At 48.1% G+C, this 14,197-nt stretch overlaps 4 protein-coding genes across 6 annotated transcripts; 3 read left to right on the top strand and 1 right to left on the bottom strand.

The window, feature by feature from the left end:
• Nucleotides 1-979: 979 nt before the first annotated feature.
• Nucleotides 980-2,938, bottom strand: PV09_03726 (uncharacterized protein). The gene is made up of 3 exons (XM_016356957.1): nt 2,443-2,938; nt 1,391-2,393; nt 980-1,327 (listed from the first exon to the last, which is right to left on the bottom strand). The coding sequence occupies exons 1-3, from the start codon at nt 2,872-2,874 to the stop codon at nt 1,125-1,127; spliced, it is 1,638 nt and encodes a 545-aa protein (XP_016215046.1). The 5' UTR covers nt 2,875-2,938; the 3' UTR covers nt 980-1,124.
• Nucleotides 2,939-3,020: 82 nt separating this feature from the next.
• PV09_03725 (uncharacterized protein) lies at nt 3,021-4,813 on the top strand. The gene is made up of 2 exons (XM_016356956.1): nt 3,021-3,076; nt 3,126-4,813. The coding sequence occupies exon 2, from the start codon at nt 3,143-3,145 to the stop codon at nt 4,142-4,144; it is 1,002 nt and encodes a 333-aa protein (XP_016215045.1). The 5' UTR covers nt 3,021-3,076; nt 3,126-3,142; the 3' UTR covers nt 4,145-4,813.
• Nucleotides 4,814-6,527: 1,714 nt separating this feature from the next.
• PV09_03724 lies at nt 6,528-8,684 on the top strand. Of its 2 annotated transcripts, XM_016356955.1 has the most exons (4): nt 6,528-7,287; nt 7,448-8,232; nt 8,284-8,366; nt 8,425-8,684. In XM_016356955.1, exons 2-4 carry the CDS (start codon nt 8,052-8,054, stop codon nt 8,494-8,496), a joined length of 336 nt encoding a protein of 111 aa, XP_016215044.1. In that variant the 5' UTR covers nt 6,528-7,287; nt 7,448-8,051; the 3' UTR covers nt 8,497-8,684. The 2 variants fall into 2 exon arrangements, with proteins under 2 accessions (XP_016215044.1, XP_016215043.1); XM_016356954.1 differs by having other exon boundaries at nt 6,528-8,232.
• Nucleotides 8,685-11,918: 3,234 nt separating this feature from the next.
• PV09_03723 lies at nt 11,919-13,851 on the top strand. Of its 2 annotated transcripts, XM_016356953.1 has the most exons (3): nt 11,919-12,212; nt 12,266-12,650; nt 12,702-13,851. In XM_016356953.1, exons 2-3 carry the CDS (start codon nt 12,503-12,505, stop codon nt 13,340-13,342), a joined length of 789 nt encoding a protein of 262 aa, XP_016215042.1. In that variant the 5' UTR covers nt 11,919-12,212; nt 12,266-12,502; the 3' UTR covers nt 13,343-13,851. The 2 variants fall into 2 exon arrangements, with proteins under 2 accessions (XP_016215042.1, XP_016215041.1); XM_016356952.1 differs by having other exon boundaries at nt 12,190-12,650.
• The last annotated feature ends 346 nt before the right edge of the window (nt 13,852-14,197 follow it).

Below are 14,197 nucleotides of genomic sequence, written 5' to 3'. Positions count from 1 at the left end.
TAAAAGGAAGTATTTACGTTAGCTCTACTATCTACTTTCTCCAACACGAAGGCGCCGCTCAACTTTGGCGAACATCTATTCCAAATCGTTTATTGGAGAATTTTAGCAATATTCTGAGTGAGAGGACACCAATTCCCAACTGGTTGGGACTTATTGGCGGTTATTTTCGCTTTTGTCACTTCAGGCGTTTGCATCTTCGAACTCACAAAATACTTACGTACGCACAAAATGGAGGTCCACATATGTTAAGTCGGACATCCATTTCTTCTGTCCTCTATCTAGTCTCGCACAAGAATTGCATTTTCTCTTTGGCGTTTAAGTGTACTTGCGCGACGTGAGCCAGCCGGATAACATCCGATGGTCTAAGCGATTGAGAACTTTCGAAAAGCAGAAGGCTAGAGAAATTTTCCAGCAAGGAAAATGAATCAATTCGTTAGCACATGGTCATATAACGATCGGTCAAAGTTCGTCTAAACGGATGGAAAAATGTCAACATGCTGCCTTTCCCACCTGGTAGCAAAACCAGAAATGACACACTCGCCGTGCTGGAACAATTACCATCCAAATTTCAACACACTAATTCTACGTCTGCGGCGAACTCAGTCTCAAGCTTTTCTACGCGATCACAGGATTTAGAGCCAAGCGAGGTTGTGGATTCTGTTTTAGGAAGGGAGTCATTGTGGTTAAGCGAAACAACTTCCAGTTCATCACAGAAGAGCGGCATGGCTAGCGGGTGACGATACTTTCACATCCCAAACAATAACCTACCATGACTCCACGTTTTGGAATTGCCGTTGGTAAGCTTTGTACTAGGAAAAATCAAGCAGCCAAAGAAGTCACAGGCGACAAACAGTCTTTGAATAAGTCAGAGTAATCAGTAGGATATAGACTATTGTCCACCTTCATTGTGCACCCTTGCGTGTTTCCAAATAAACGAAATCGAATGATGCAACAATGCTGAAAGTAAATACGAACGAGACACGGTTATTAGTTTTCCTTAATCTTACACGTTAAGTAGATAGAAGAGATATACTTATCGATAATTTTCATCTTTTTGGGGTATACGCTGCGCCATCCTGCGGGATTATATACTACCACGTCACTCTACTCGTCCAACAGATTGATTATTGCTTGGTCGGTCTAAGCTGCTTTTGAAGCGTAACAAGTGTCTGCATGTTCTTGACCCACTTCTCTGCGAACGCCTGCTCCGTGAACCTTGTCGCACTTTTTCTTGCCCGTTGTCGCATCGCAAAGGTTTCCAAATTGCCTAGCGCAAGAGCTTTGGCAAACGCGGCAGCGTACTCTTCTGCTGTTGATGCATGAAAGCCTGCACATGTCCAAGTTAGCACCGGGCTTGCGAAAGAGGAATGCGTAAACAGATTTAGCATACCTGTGGCACCCCCATCTATATCTACCACAATATCCAGTTTCGGTCCTCCGCTATCATTGACCACACTTATCAGCCCCGCAGCTTGATACTCCACTACCCCGATTCCAAAATGCTCATTCCACATGCCATTAACTCCGACGCTGCTAGTTCTTAACCGATCCAAAACCTGCGGCCAACTTGCATCGCATACAAACTCGACATCATTCCTAATTTGCAATTCATGTGCCAAGAGTCGTAACTTGTAGACCCTCTTTTTATCGTCGTCATCACGCACGCTGCCCACAAGAACCAGCTTAGGACGATCTGCCGCAGGCCAAGCTTTGGAGGTAATCAGTTGAGCAAAAGCGTTTACAATGAGAGAGTGATTCTTTTCAGGTCGAAATTGCGCTATGTATAGCAAGTGCGGTTTGCGGTTCTTTTCAGCCGCAGCTGTGACTTCAACTTCGGCCTCGAGTTCTTCCACTGCAACAGGAGGGAAGACTACAGATATATCATGACCTGTTCCATTCGGTGTAACTCGGCGCTTGTGTTTTCGATATGGACCCCAGAGGTCTATAATGTGACTTTGTGTCCAGCTGGAGTTCGTCATCACAACATCAATACTGCCACCCACTCGTGAGTAGAGACCAGCAAACAACTTCCAGTATGCCTTTTTGGTGGTTCCCTTGAAGCCTTTACCTGCCCCAGCGTTTATGCCATGCTCTTTTACTTCTGAGTCAAGCGATCGGAGCATATCTGTCGAGATCGTCGGATAGTGAACATACGCGCATGTCGGAACGGAGGGGAACAGGAATTTGCAGAGCCATAGTGAGAAGGCGTAGCCCATAGTATCGACAAATACGTCTGGTACAAGAAGGTTGAAAGCGTCCAGGGCAAGCACTATTGAGCCGATAGATTGCCCCAGCAGTGTGAAACGAGGCCAAGAGGAAGCGAGCACCCAGTGGCGAGCCGAGAGGTAGAGAAAATGGAGAGTGCACAGATTAAGTGTTATGTTAAAGCGATCCTAGAGTCATGAACATACAACATCTCGATCATACGTGATTGAAACATACCTGAACTCGAGTGATGATCTGGGTCTTGTTCGCGTCGTGATCGCCCGTGTACACGACACACACAGCTTCTGGCCATCGCAACTGTGTCGCTCGTATGGCTGCCCAAAGAACTCGCTCGCCGCCTCCACCAGCATTGCAGAATGGGTGAAAAAAGCCAACTACGCCTTTCCAACTCCTGTCCGACTCTACTTTCCTAGAGCTCGACACTCCGTCCAGCTTCTCCCAGTCACCGTCATCACTTGAAGATGATCGTCGCTTGTCCTGCTCATGATTTGCTGCTTTACTCGAAGCGACTAAGGTCTGCCTCCTGCCATCCGTCTTGGTAGATATCCACCAGCCCGCAAGAGCGCCGCATTTTCGGAGCACAAATGGAACCAGCCAAGGTGCGAGCAGTATTAGTGTAAGTATTACGGGCAGTAGAAGTCCGAGCATTGCTACCGTGTGGGAATCTTGTGGCTTTTCGAGCACAAATGCATGGTCATGGCGTGTAGTGTAGAGCAGCGGGAGAACTAGATGAGTATAAATCTGTCATAAAGTTACTGGATTTCCCCATTCGGTTCCGCAGCTCCGCAGCACAACCTGCTTTGTTTGAGACTTTGAGAACGAGCAAAACCTATCACTCTTAGTTTGCATGGTTGGTATAATTATTCTTTCCTGAGATTGTCCAATCTAATCATACATAGAGGGCATAGACAAGATAATGCGACCGTCGACTAGACTACCTCTCAGTAGTCTCGCCGTTGCACCATGCGCACGCATCCCCGTTTACCGCCGTGTACAGGCTCTCCCCCTTCCACACATCTCGTGTCGTAAAGCCTCGTCTTCAGCCGCTCTTGTTGATACCATCCCCGGAATTGCTCAGAATGTTGATAAGGTTACGCATATGCTCCGCATACCTATGGAATACATGCACGATACCCTTCATATTCCATGGTTGTGGGTGATTCCACTCTCTGCTCTTGCCATTCGAGCTATACTCTATTACCCCATTACACTCTCGACGCGCAAAGCCTTGCAACGCCGCTTAGCAATCAGCCCGCTCATAAATGCTCACAAGTCTTGGTACCTCAAAGACGCTCGCAATCACGCGCGCCACGATCCCTCGGTAGGCATGATGAAACGGTACAGAACTGCCATGCGAGCACTGAGGAAAGACTTGCAACATAGGTTTGACTGTGGACTTGGGAAGACATTGTTGAGACCCATTCTACAGCTTCCTGTATTTCTGACAATGAGCTGGAATATTCGGGAAATGTTGGGCATACCTGGCGGTACACTAAAGTCTTTGCTGTATACCATGCTCGGCCAGGAGTTGACAGAAGGCATGGACGCTGCGCGACAGGCTGCGCTACTGTTTGAGCCAACTATGATGGAGGAAGGGCTCCCTTGGGCTGTGGATCTAACGATCGCAGACCCAACAGGAACGCTGTCATACGCAGTATCTGCAATCATGATGTCCCAGACACTACTGAGCATGCGCCGTGTGCCTGGAGGTTCTGGCTCCGTCCTCACACGATTTTTGCTTGTTCTCTCGCTCGCAATCGGACCACTTATGGTGAACGCGCCAGCTGGGTTGCTGTACTACTGGGCATGCAGCTCTGGAATGGCTCTGATTACGAATGTCATTTTAGATTGGAGGTACCCGCTACTTAGGTTCACACCGTGTAAACGCCCTCTGACGAATCCTTTACCAAAGAAATAACTGTCATTCATCGTGGCTTTGACAGCAACAGAATCGACTTTCCCGAGAAGAATCCAGCTACTTTACAGGGCGAAAAGGCTAGCAATGAGTAGTTCCAGTATGTGTTGTATGTTCAATGGAGCCCCTAGTTAAACCAACCACTGCTCATTGAGACATTTGAGACGAAGCTTGCATATTGTCAAGGCATACAGTATTTCGGCGCTGGGAATCAATAGGAAGCTGATATCAGTATATGCCCAGAACTTGATCCTTTGAGTTTGAGCATTTCGCTGAAAAGGCTCCATTGAATAAGCTCTACTCTGTGGGAAACAAAACAATGCATCAAATAACTCCCCCGAAGAATTGCTAGGTTGGATCAGTCCATAGAGCATGGGAAAAAAGATCTACGAACTCGGTCACATTTCACAACTTTGGATGTACGAATTCCAAAGTTGCGGAGCAGTAGAGAGAAAAAAAATAAGGGGCTCCTAATAGAATTTCCGGTAGAGGAACAACTGGGAATAAATATTACTGCAGTTGTTTCTTACATAAGCCCCATAAACGTGCTGGAAAAAGTCGCCTGGTATGACGGCTTTATCGAGCAAACCACTGGGTTAAGACAATTACAGAGTCAGCTATGAGCCTTAGGTTAGTTGCATTTGAAATAACATCGAAGCTTGTGTATTCAAGAAAGCGAGTATCCCCGATTTCTTTCGGCACCGTCTTCGTTTGGATGGACTATTTGTGGGACTCAAATACGTGATTCCAATAGATTCTAAGGCGCGTGGTGATGCAACACTGAAGATATAGCTTAGTGGACGTCCATGGAATCAAGGAGATTGATGGTTCCACCACCCTTGGGAGCGCAAAGATGTTTCCTTCAAGATCCCTTTTGCAGCTGTATTAGCCATGGATGGATAGCTTGAACAGTGTGTGATATCTTCGAGGAATGGAGGGCGTAAGGAAATATCTTGGTTGAATCAGGATTCGGTCACCCGTTTTCGGAAAGCCAAGGAACTTCAGCTGTCTGCGATCGCTTCCATAATGATTTCACATATCGATTAGTGCGTGTTGCACGTTGGGCATACACTGTGTCCTCAAATTCAGAAATTAGTCTATATGACATCGTGATGAGAATTTGAAGCTTCGACGAAATTATTGTAATCCACAGTCTCACCTGTTAGGACGGTATAGTATGACGTACCATCCATTATCTGTAGTTTTTGTGAAACAAAATCCAGATTGTACCGCGTAACTCATAGGAGAACTTATTCACGAACCTCAGGACAATGGGATATGTCAACTAGACAGGGGAGACAAACACCGCCGTGCCGATAAAACCTCGCCAGGCCATTAGTCCGAAGGTGATATCATGTCAAATTCGGTGACACTTGCGATGAACATGACGGGTAGGGACCTGTGAAGCTTCGGGGGAGGAAGAGGGAATCACGAAAATTGCGTAGGATGAGTAGAACAATTGAGACCACAGCCAAATGATCTCCTCACTAGATAGTCAGCAATAATCTTTCTAAATCCAACATTAGAGTTATTGTGGTCGCACGTATGTGCAAGAAGGCTATGCAATGCTGAGACTTCCAATTCAGATGCTCTTTTATCGCCATTCGAGTTTTGCAGAGGGTTCTATATGCCGTGTTTTGTTAGATGGCCTTGCGAGCCGCTGGAGATTTGTGTCGACCAAGCAAATCTCCAGAACGTCCTCGCTGAAGTTATTCCATAGGTATAACCGTTGTCAATTTCAAAACCGCTCAACCTTTAGGTCTGGCGCGGCTCGTCGTTGAGTTTGAAAAAATTTTGCGTCAGGAATCTGGTCTCTATGTATCACCCGCAAAACCCTAGAAAGAGAAAATACTTCGGGAAGCCAAATGGCAGAAAAGTATCTTCGGTGTAATTCCGGCCTTATTGTGGACAGAGACCCAGTCTTAGATTGTTATAACAATTTTGGGGAGGCGAGAGCCTTCAACTACATTTCAAAATGACCCGATGGATCACATTTGATCCACCTCGGCCGCCCAGAACAAAAATATTGACGGCGATTCAACTGATTTGGCTCGGCAATTAACGGGAAGCGCCACTTGTAGCTCTGTCGCACGGCGACACTCATGACAGCATTACACTGCGGATTCCTCTCGGGCGCGTGCGCTAGCAACAGCCCACGCTTAACGAAACAGGGGCAAAGAAATATCAGCTTTTTGTGTTTGTGCCCTCCAACCAAACTATGGGCTTCATTCGAGCTGGTCCGATGCACCGTAATGGCCTCTTTCGCCATCAAATGGAACTTTAAGCGGGCTAGGGCAGAGTATAACATAAGGCTGAGCTAGGCTGAGGAGCGAATTCGCCAATCAGACCGCGGCGAAGTCAACAAACCTCACCTGTAAATCGATCTCCTCAACATAACTCAGCTTTCCTTCACATCGAAACCTCTTCTCGCTTTATTGATCTTCATCGTATGACGTAGATCTCGGGGTGAACTAATCTGCGACACATAGCATACGGTAAGTGAAATGCGGTGCTGACTCAGACACGTAACTTGCTCAAGTGGACAACCCACACTTTGAGACACCGGGATTACAAATCTATCCAAATCAACAGCCATGTAACATAGGTGCTGACGCATCTCCGTTGAACCTCAGCTCCTGGATAACAACCCTGGAGAAAATAATATTGATCCGAGCTTACTTTGAGACCTGTAACATGCTTGAGCTGTCATGCGGAATCGATCTCCGGATCAAACGTCAACACCTGGACTCCAAGCTACCAGCGTTGGAGATTCTGCGTGCCAAGACGAGATCAATCAGGGAAATCTCATTAGACGCCGTCTTTGAGTTCGTTCCGTGACACATGCTGAGAACAGTGCTGGATTTGACTGCTCTCAAAGTTACTGTTGACGTTAAGTTTTTGCCAAAGTAGACACTTAGTTCTAATGTTCACAGCGAAGGTACGATGAGCTTGAATGTGGCAGCATATCATCTGTACTACTGCAGGATTAGATATACGAAGGTTTCGACAGCTTCTGCAGCATCCCGAGGACCAGACAGAGTAAACAGCAAATTGGCGCCGGGACACGGAAGGATGTTTTGACAATCATCTACATGAACTGCGCGGCTGCGACAAACGAGCTTGGCAAGCAAAAAATGTGAATAGAGGTAACATTTCACAACCATATCCATGAACACATCGTTCGAAACTGCACGGCGCCATGCAACAAGCGCGTTACGAGGCTTTTAGCGCCATACACGCACGTGCGAAGTAAGGCGGTTGTTCAGATGCGTCTCCAGATCGTCCAGAAACTAACCCCCAGGATAGCCTTGCTCTATCCAAATTAGGCTATTACAATGAACTAGATCGCAGTTTCGCCTTCAGCGTTCGCGAACTAAGTCTCTGGCAAATTGGAAATCCGTACAGATCGGACACTTGCTCCAACATTTCGGACTGACAGTACCGCCTTCAACCCTGTTACGAGTCCTACCGCTAAGCACCAAGTGAAATTTGTCTACAATTTTGGATTGCTCCTTCAGGTAATGAGGCATGGCGCGGTTCTCAGACAGGCACTAGCCACTAGCATACTTCGAGAGCATGCACATCACCGTATCTCAATCTAGCTTTTGGGCACGGTGCCATTATTTCCGGCAATAGAGCGGCTAATTGGCTTCAGTACCTGGAATAAGTGAGATCAGCATTGGCTTCGGCGCTGCTCACAGCCGTGCTGAGGATCATCTCGTGTTGCAGGTGAGGACTTGGAGACTTTGAGTATGGAAAGAGAAATGTCTATATAATGCTCGTCTTCCTCCCGCCAGAATCAAAACATCATCAACCAGCTCAAATCACAGTCACTCGCTTAATACACTCTCTTCTACAGTAATCACTCGCTTTTAATAGCTCAACTTTCTCCCAAACCAAATCAGTCAAAATGCAGTTCATTGCCATCGTCGCTACCTTCTTCGCCGCCGCCATGGCCGCTCCATCTGCTCGTCCTATGATGGACCCATCCGTCACCACCGTTGGCCAGGCTGCTTCCAACTGCGGTGTCAACCAGAAGCTTGCATGCTGCGACGGTGAAAGCACATCATCCTGCTCGCCAGTCTCCAGCGGTAAGAGGCTTAGCCTTAGCTTTCAGTTCGAACATCACTGATCATTACCAGCCAACCTGCTCGCGCTTCTCCCAATCAGCCAGGCCTGCCCAACCAAGGCATTCCCAATGTGCTGCGAGACTGACAACCAGACTGTAAGCGAGCTACATCGGTCTCTCTCACCACTGCGCATGCTAATAATCTTACCAAAAGGGTCTCATCAACCTCAACGTGCAGTGCAACGCTATCCTCAGCGACGTTGGCCTGCTCGGTGCTGCCAAATAAGCGTCTCGCTTATATGTTTCGCAGAGCGTGCAATGTACTATTTGGCATCAAGCGAGGTGTCCTTTGTATCAATGGGGCTTACTTTAGTAATGGCAGGGGGAGCGGCATCACTTCTATGATCATCACCGACCACTATTCACTCTTTACATAGTTGTGCAATCGAATTGGACTAGATTTGGGAGAAAGAACTGTGCCTTGTTCCACTTTTACTTCTTTTCCTCATCATTTCAAGTTTCCGCTCTGTGAACCCTCATATCGACATGTTTCAGGCAAAATCAAGCCTTGGAGCCTCTTCCCAATATTTCAGAGGCCCTTCTGATTACAGAAGTAATCATTTGATCATTTTCTAAAAGTCTCAATCCTTCGTAATGTAAGAGGTCAAATTTGCTTTGCATGACATTGCGTTGATGAGGTCAAAAAGACTCTGGATCAGGTCAAGGAATGACTCCTTTGTGCAAGTCGACATGGGACAATTGTAGTTCTTGAGAGGATCTGGAAGTGTCCCTATAGCGACTTTTAAGTTTATCATCAAATTAGAAAGTGCCCTTAGGCCTTGGTGATATACGACACAAACTCTATCTTCTTCACCTCCTCGTATACGCCATATGGCTGCAAAAATGCCGTTCAGTGGTAATAAGATGTTAACATGATATTGGAGCTGGAGGTTCATCAGCGTCGACGGATGACGTCATGGTTCAGATTATTGGTCCACTGTCTACCACGTTTTACTTTCCATTAGTTTAGAAACATTGTCCTGGGCCAACCCTCGTCCTATCTGCGTTGAGAATTTTGTGTATAGTTTAGGTGCCAATTGACGCGCGGAGAAACGTTGGTGAGGGCTTCAATTGGAAACAACAAGGGAGGTTTCTTTCAATACCTGCACATCAGTACATTTGAAGCAGGGAATCTCCATGGTTTGAAATCATGGTTAAAGATACAGCTGGGGATATGTTCATAAATCCTTGTGCACAAATTAACAGTAGGCGGTCAATAGAGTTACGAAAGGGAATTTACCACCGCTTGAAATTTCGCTTTGAGTTTCTATGGCTCGTTCAAGTTCTCCTCCCCATTCGATGGAGCTGGTGTAGAGCGGTATTTTTCGTTTCACTGATCTCTGTAGTGGCGCCTTTGGATTTATGTTATCGGGTGATCCAGTCGATAGTATCGCCGAGTGCAAATAATAGACAACGTGGTACTCAAAGATGAGTTGTGCCAGACTCTTAGCCGTGTCTTTTTCTTTCACCTTTATTTATTCCTGAAGGATAGAAAAACAAACAACGCACAACAAACCTAGACTATCCACGGAAACAAATAAAGTGAAAAAGAACTTGACAATAAACGTCACTGCTACGAAAATTACATTGTCTACTGCACATCAATATGAATGCTTTCACGGGAATAAAAATTTGTGGTTGCCGGAGCTGCACTACTTCAGCAAGCACCTCGTTCTATCTTTTGCGACAAATAAAAATAACATGGCCTAGTCTGAAAATCAAGATCGAGCCTCTAGAAAAGTACCAACCCAGTATGTAACAAAAGGTGTTAGATCGTAGGAAGTCGGGTACGTTGTGTACGCAGGTTGTGCTCGAGCAACGCTTCCCACACCCCCCCCCCCCCGGAACCTTTGAAGCCGATGTTTTGCGAGCACGAACATCCAGGACACAACGGCCTTTGCGCAGCGTCAGCGCAACTTGTCAACGACCAAGTTTACTTCCTGTGCCAAATACGGCGCGCTGATTTAATTTTATATCACTAATCGGATGCAAAATTCAATGAAAAAGGAAAACCCCAGATCGTCTACAGCTGTCGCTCAGGACCTATTTTTGTTCTTACCCTGTGAACCTGTGTACCCGCTCCATTACACTCTGAACTTGGGGTTATTCTGCGTATGCTCGGAATTGCAGCAAACACCAGAGCGTTGAGGACAAAAAAGGTTGAAATGATTCATTGTACTAGTTGAAGGCTGATGGTATCTCCTCACCGGTAAGACGTTCGGACCTACGAGGCATACGTCTTTCCACTGCCACCTCGTCTTAATGCTACCAACATCTTCAGATGCATTATTGAGCGAAAAGAACTAGGTTCTCAAGATTCATGCTGAGTTGCTGATGGGAGTTGTTCCAATCTCAACGTAAGGGACTGATTGGCTATCCTGTAATTTCAATTCCAAAGACGAATCTCAAGAAGAGTGCGTAAGAAAGAAGTAGATCTTGAACCATGGAAGGAGAATTTTCTATTAAAATAGGTGTAATCGCTGCGAACAACTCCTGGGGAAGAGAATCGGCCAGTACATCGGAGACGGACGGTTGGACGACGACTCGATCTCGCAACCAGCTGTGGATTACCGGAAACTGGACGTCAACCTCGAGCAGGAAGATGCGGCTTCATTTGTGCGGAAAGAGATCGTGCAGCGCCTGGCACACTATCACCATTATGAAGCATCGCCATCTGGCAGAGAACTCGGGTCCTCGGAAGCCATGCTTACGCCTCGTAGATCAAGCTCGTGGGATGCGTCGTGCCATCGAAAAGATGCTGGGTACGACAAAGCCTCACCCTCCCCACGCTATGGAGCCTGCGCACGGCCGTGATTCGAGTTTCTTGGGAGGGATAACGGACAAACCCCATGATGTCCAGGACTCAATTGCAACAAACCTATTATACGAGGCAGACGACGGAGATCGGCTAGGCCATGCTTGCATTCCCATTACGAACAGCCCACACGAGGGCGTCAAAATCAAATGCCACTGTCAGCCGATTCAGTCAAAGCAGTTCTTCTCTGCACCAATCGAGCAATAGTAGTCAGGAACGTGCCGCGGTCAGAAAAGACGATTGGATAGGCCGAGTTTGGCGGAGACACTGCTCTTTGACACGCGCTTTTGCCCGCAACGAGTGCCAATCGCAACACCAAGCTCTTTCGAGGTCTTTTTTTGCAGGGGAGACGGGGTAGCTACTTGCAGAAGGTGATCGTGTGTACGGAGGAGTCGCAGTCTGAATGGTCATGGCCCATTCCTGACCTGTGATGATCGCTACCGAATCAGGAGCTTTGCATGCGGCTGAGGTAATGGATTGCCTGCAAGGATACAGTCGGAGATGTGGGGTTTGGAACTGTCGCGTAAGGTTCACTGAAGAATATTAGTGAGCGTTTTGAGCAGTGGTGCCAGGCGCGGTGCTGAAGGACAGCGCAAGAAGAACGACGGTTGCGCATCGTTGCACGGTGGATGAGCAGGCTGGCCTGCTTGGCTGCCCCCGCCTAGAGCGTAAGGGCCCTGTCAGTGGCTCCAGCAGTCGCCTCGCCAGAGCGTGGCCATACGGAGTGTCACGGCATCGCTGGGCGCCGGCGGAGGCAACTCACGCTGTCGCCCAGCAGGAAAAAAAAATGGACCCTGAGTTTCTCTCCTGCTCTGTTCCTTCTCATCCCACAACCGCCGTCCAGCAAGCACTACCTTCGTCTCTTCGCCATCGTTCTAGCAGCCAGCACCGTCCCGACGACACATCCAACCACAGTCGAACGCGTAGAACCTGCTTCCGGACGTGTTTTCCGCTTTGTCACGCGACTTCAACCCACGAAATCGCTGGGATCGCCTCCCCGGTCGAGGCCGCACATTCAGCACACCCCACGCTGCAACCCGCGATTCCTCACGCCAACCATGGATATAAGTCGCGTCGGCACCGTCGTCCAGTCATGGATTCTGTAGCTACCTCTTGGTGACCCTTCAGTATGCATCTCATTTGGCCGATATTCTGCTTCTTTGACACTAACCTCGCGAAGAGTTCACCTCCACTCAGAGGTTACTCTGCCGCGTCCCGCCTGACTTTCCCTCTCTCTAATTTCGTGCCTCTTGAACCGCTTGGTCTACAGGCAGAGGTTAAGCCTGCTAGGTCACAAGCAGGCGGATACCTATACATCTCCCGCGACCTACCGCAGATCATCTCGGGCCTTGTTCGTCACTCCTCTCCGACATTCACACCTACGGAGCCGCACGCGGATTCCTCACGCACCAAAGCCATGTCCATTCCTGACCCCAGCTCCAGCTATGATGATTTTGAGGGAGTCCATCCTGCGATCATACGGGCATACGACGCTTGGGCCGAAAGTGTAGACAGTTTTGACGGCAGTGATATCTACGGCATCGGTGTTGGCTCTTCAAGAGAAGGTATGTCTCTGATGCAAAGCGATTCAGCTTGTCTTCTAAACACTGCAGCAGTTTCCCCCGAGAGAACCTCCTTAGCGACATCGCCGTCGCAGCGAAAGCTCTCAATATCATGCATTGCGCCAGCGCGACTAACCTCGCACATTCCACCTACCAACTTCGGTGCAGTGATGCCGGGCGAGATATTTCGAAGCCAGTTTCCGCTTCCCGAGAACTTCAGTTTCTTGAAAACACTGAAGCTGAAGACCATTCTTACCTTGGTTCCGGAACCATATCCCCAGCCGTATGTTCAATTTCTGGACGATGCAGGCATAAAACAGATTCGTGTGCACGTGCCCGCGAACAAGGAAGTCATCAAGATCGAGCCGGCCACAATGGCGCAAGCCCTCGGTGCTGTTCTTGATCGTTCGAACTATCCGCTACTCATACATTGCAACAAGGGCAAGCATCGAACCGGATGCGTTGTTGCTTGCTTTAGAAAAGTCTTAGGTGCAGACTTGGACTCAATTCTGCACGAATATCACACCTACGCCGGGAGGAAAGCACGAGTGCTTGATCAGGACTTCATCAGAAGTTTCGACGAACGTGCCCTGCTCTGGCTTGCTCGAGAAAATGGCTATCTGAGTGACGATGAACCCAGAAGCGAATCGCCAAGTGTGATGAACATGCAACTGCCTTCTCGGACGAGAGGCTAGATTGCTAGAAGCTACAAAAACCATTTTGACAGATGGCGCATTTGCATTAGCGGCACATGCTTGAAGGCATTGTTTTTGGTTTGACGATTCATGATACCCGCTTCATTGAGGCAGGCAGAGAAAATTGCATTATGATTGCATGGCATAGCGTGGTGGCGGCTTCGCCTTTAAAAACGCTATTGGGATGCAACCCTGTACGATTACACATTCGTTGGAGCAACTTGCAAGAACTGACTTGCCTTGCGCCAATGATGCAAAGCCGGCTGTGAGACCGTCGTAGCCGCATCTGTATAATTACAAGCCAGTGGCACCGAGCAGAATGCATTTCACTTCGTAAACATGGAGAATGTGTAGCGAACGAGTGAGGGGTTCTAGCCAGCAAGCTCCCACGACTCGGAGGTCTTTGACGTGGACTGTCCAGAGTTTTAAACTTGTAAGGGTCGCTCAGGATCTGCGAGTCATAGACAAACTCACACTGCTTGGGCCGCCAAGCAGTTCCTTGACGCTCCAGACCTTTTGCGTGCACGGTTTACTTTTAGTCTGTTTCCAAAGTTTGCTCGTACGTTTCGCCGCTAGAAGTTCGCAAAGCTATAATTCTTCGGTAGCGAGCCAATACAACGGTTTGAATTGCCAAGTGCGCGATCGGTTATGAACGCATTGAGAAAGGCGCGGGCTCGTCAGAACGATTGATTTGAACGCTTTACCCCTCATGGTACAGGGACCGATTCCACGACTCAGACTACTCGCATCCATCGCGTCGAATCTACCACACTACGTTACAGTACAGTGCGGTACAGGGCGGCACGGGGCTCACGATATTTCTGGAACCATCAGCAGGGAGGAACCGTGGCACCA

Source organism: Verruconis gallopava (assembly GCF_000836295.1).
Source record: "Verruconis gallopava strain CBS 43764 unplaced genomic scaffold supercont1.10, whole genome shotgun sequence".
NCBI lineage: Eukaryota > Fungi > Ascomycota > Dothideomycetes > Venturiales > Sympoventuriaceae > Verruconis > Verruconis gallopava.
Note: the sequence above shows the minus strand (reverse complement) of the source record. Positions and strands in the feature narration are given on the sequence as shown.

Coding starts and splice junctions, on each gene's coding strand:
- PV09_03724 (XM_016356955.1), top strand. CDS start 8,052: ATGCAGTTCATTGCCATCGTCGCTACCTTCTTCGCCGCCGCCATGGCC. Junction 8,233..8,283: donor CTGCTCGCCAGTCTCCAGCG/GTAAGAGGCTTA, acceptor GATCATTACCAG/CCAACCTGCTCGCGCTTCTC. Junction 8,367..8,424: donor GCGAGACTGACAACCAGACT/GTAAGCGAGCTA, acceptor TCTTACCAAAAG/GGTCTCATCAACCTCAACGT.
- PV09_03725 (XM_016356956.1), top strand. CDS start 3,143: ATGCGACCGTCGACTAGACTACCTCTCAGTAGTCTCGCCGTTGCACCA.
- PV09_03723 (XM_016356952.1), top strand. CDS start 12,215: ATGCATCTCATTTGGCCGATATTCTGCTTCTTTGACACTAACCTCGCG. Junction 12,651..12,701: donor TGTTGGCTCTTCAAGAGAAG/GTATGTCTCTGA, acceptor ACACTGCAGCAG/TTTCCCCCGAGAGAACCTCC.
- PV09_03726 (XM_016356957.1), bottom strand. CDS start 2,874: ATGCTCGGACTTCTACTGCCCGTAATACTTACACTAATACTGCTCGCA. Junction 2,394..2,442: donor AGATCATCACTCGAGTTCAG/GTATGTTTCAAT, acceptor TCATGACTCTAG/GATCGCTTTAACATAACACT. Junction 1,328..1,390: donor TATAGATGGGGGTGCCACAG/GTATGCTAAATC, acceptor GGACATGTGCAG/GCTTTCATGCATCAACAGCA.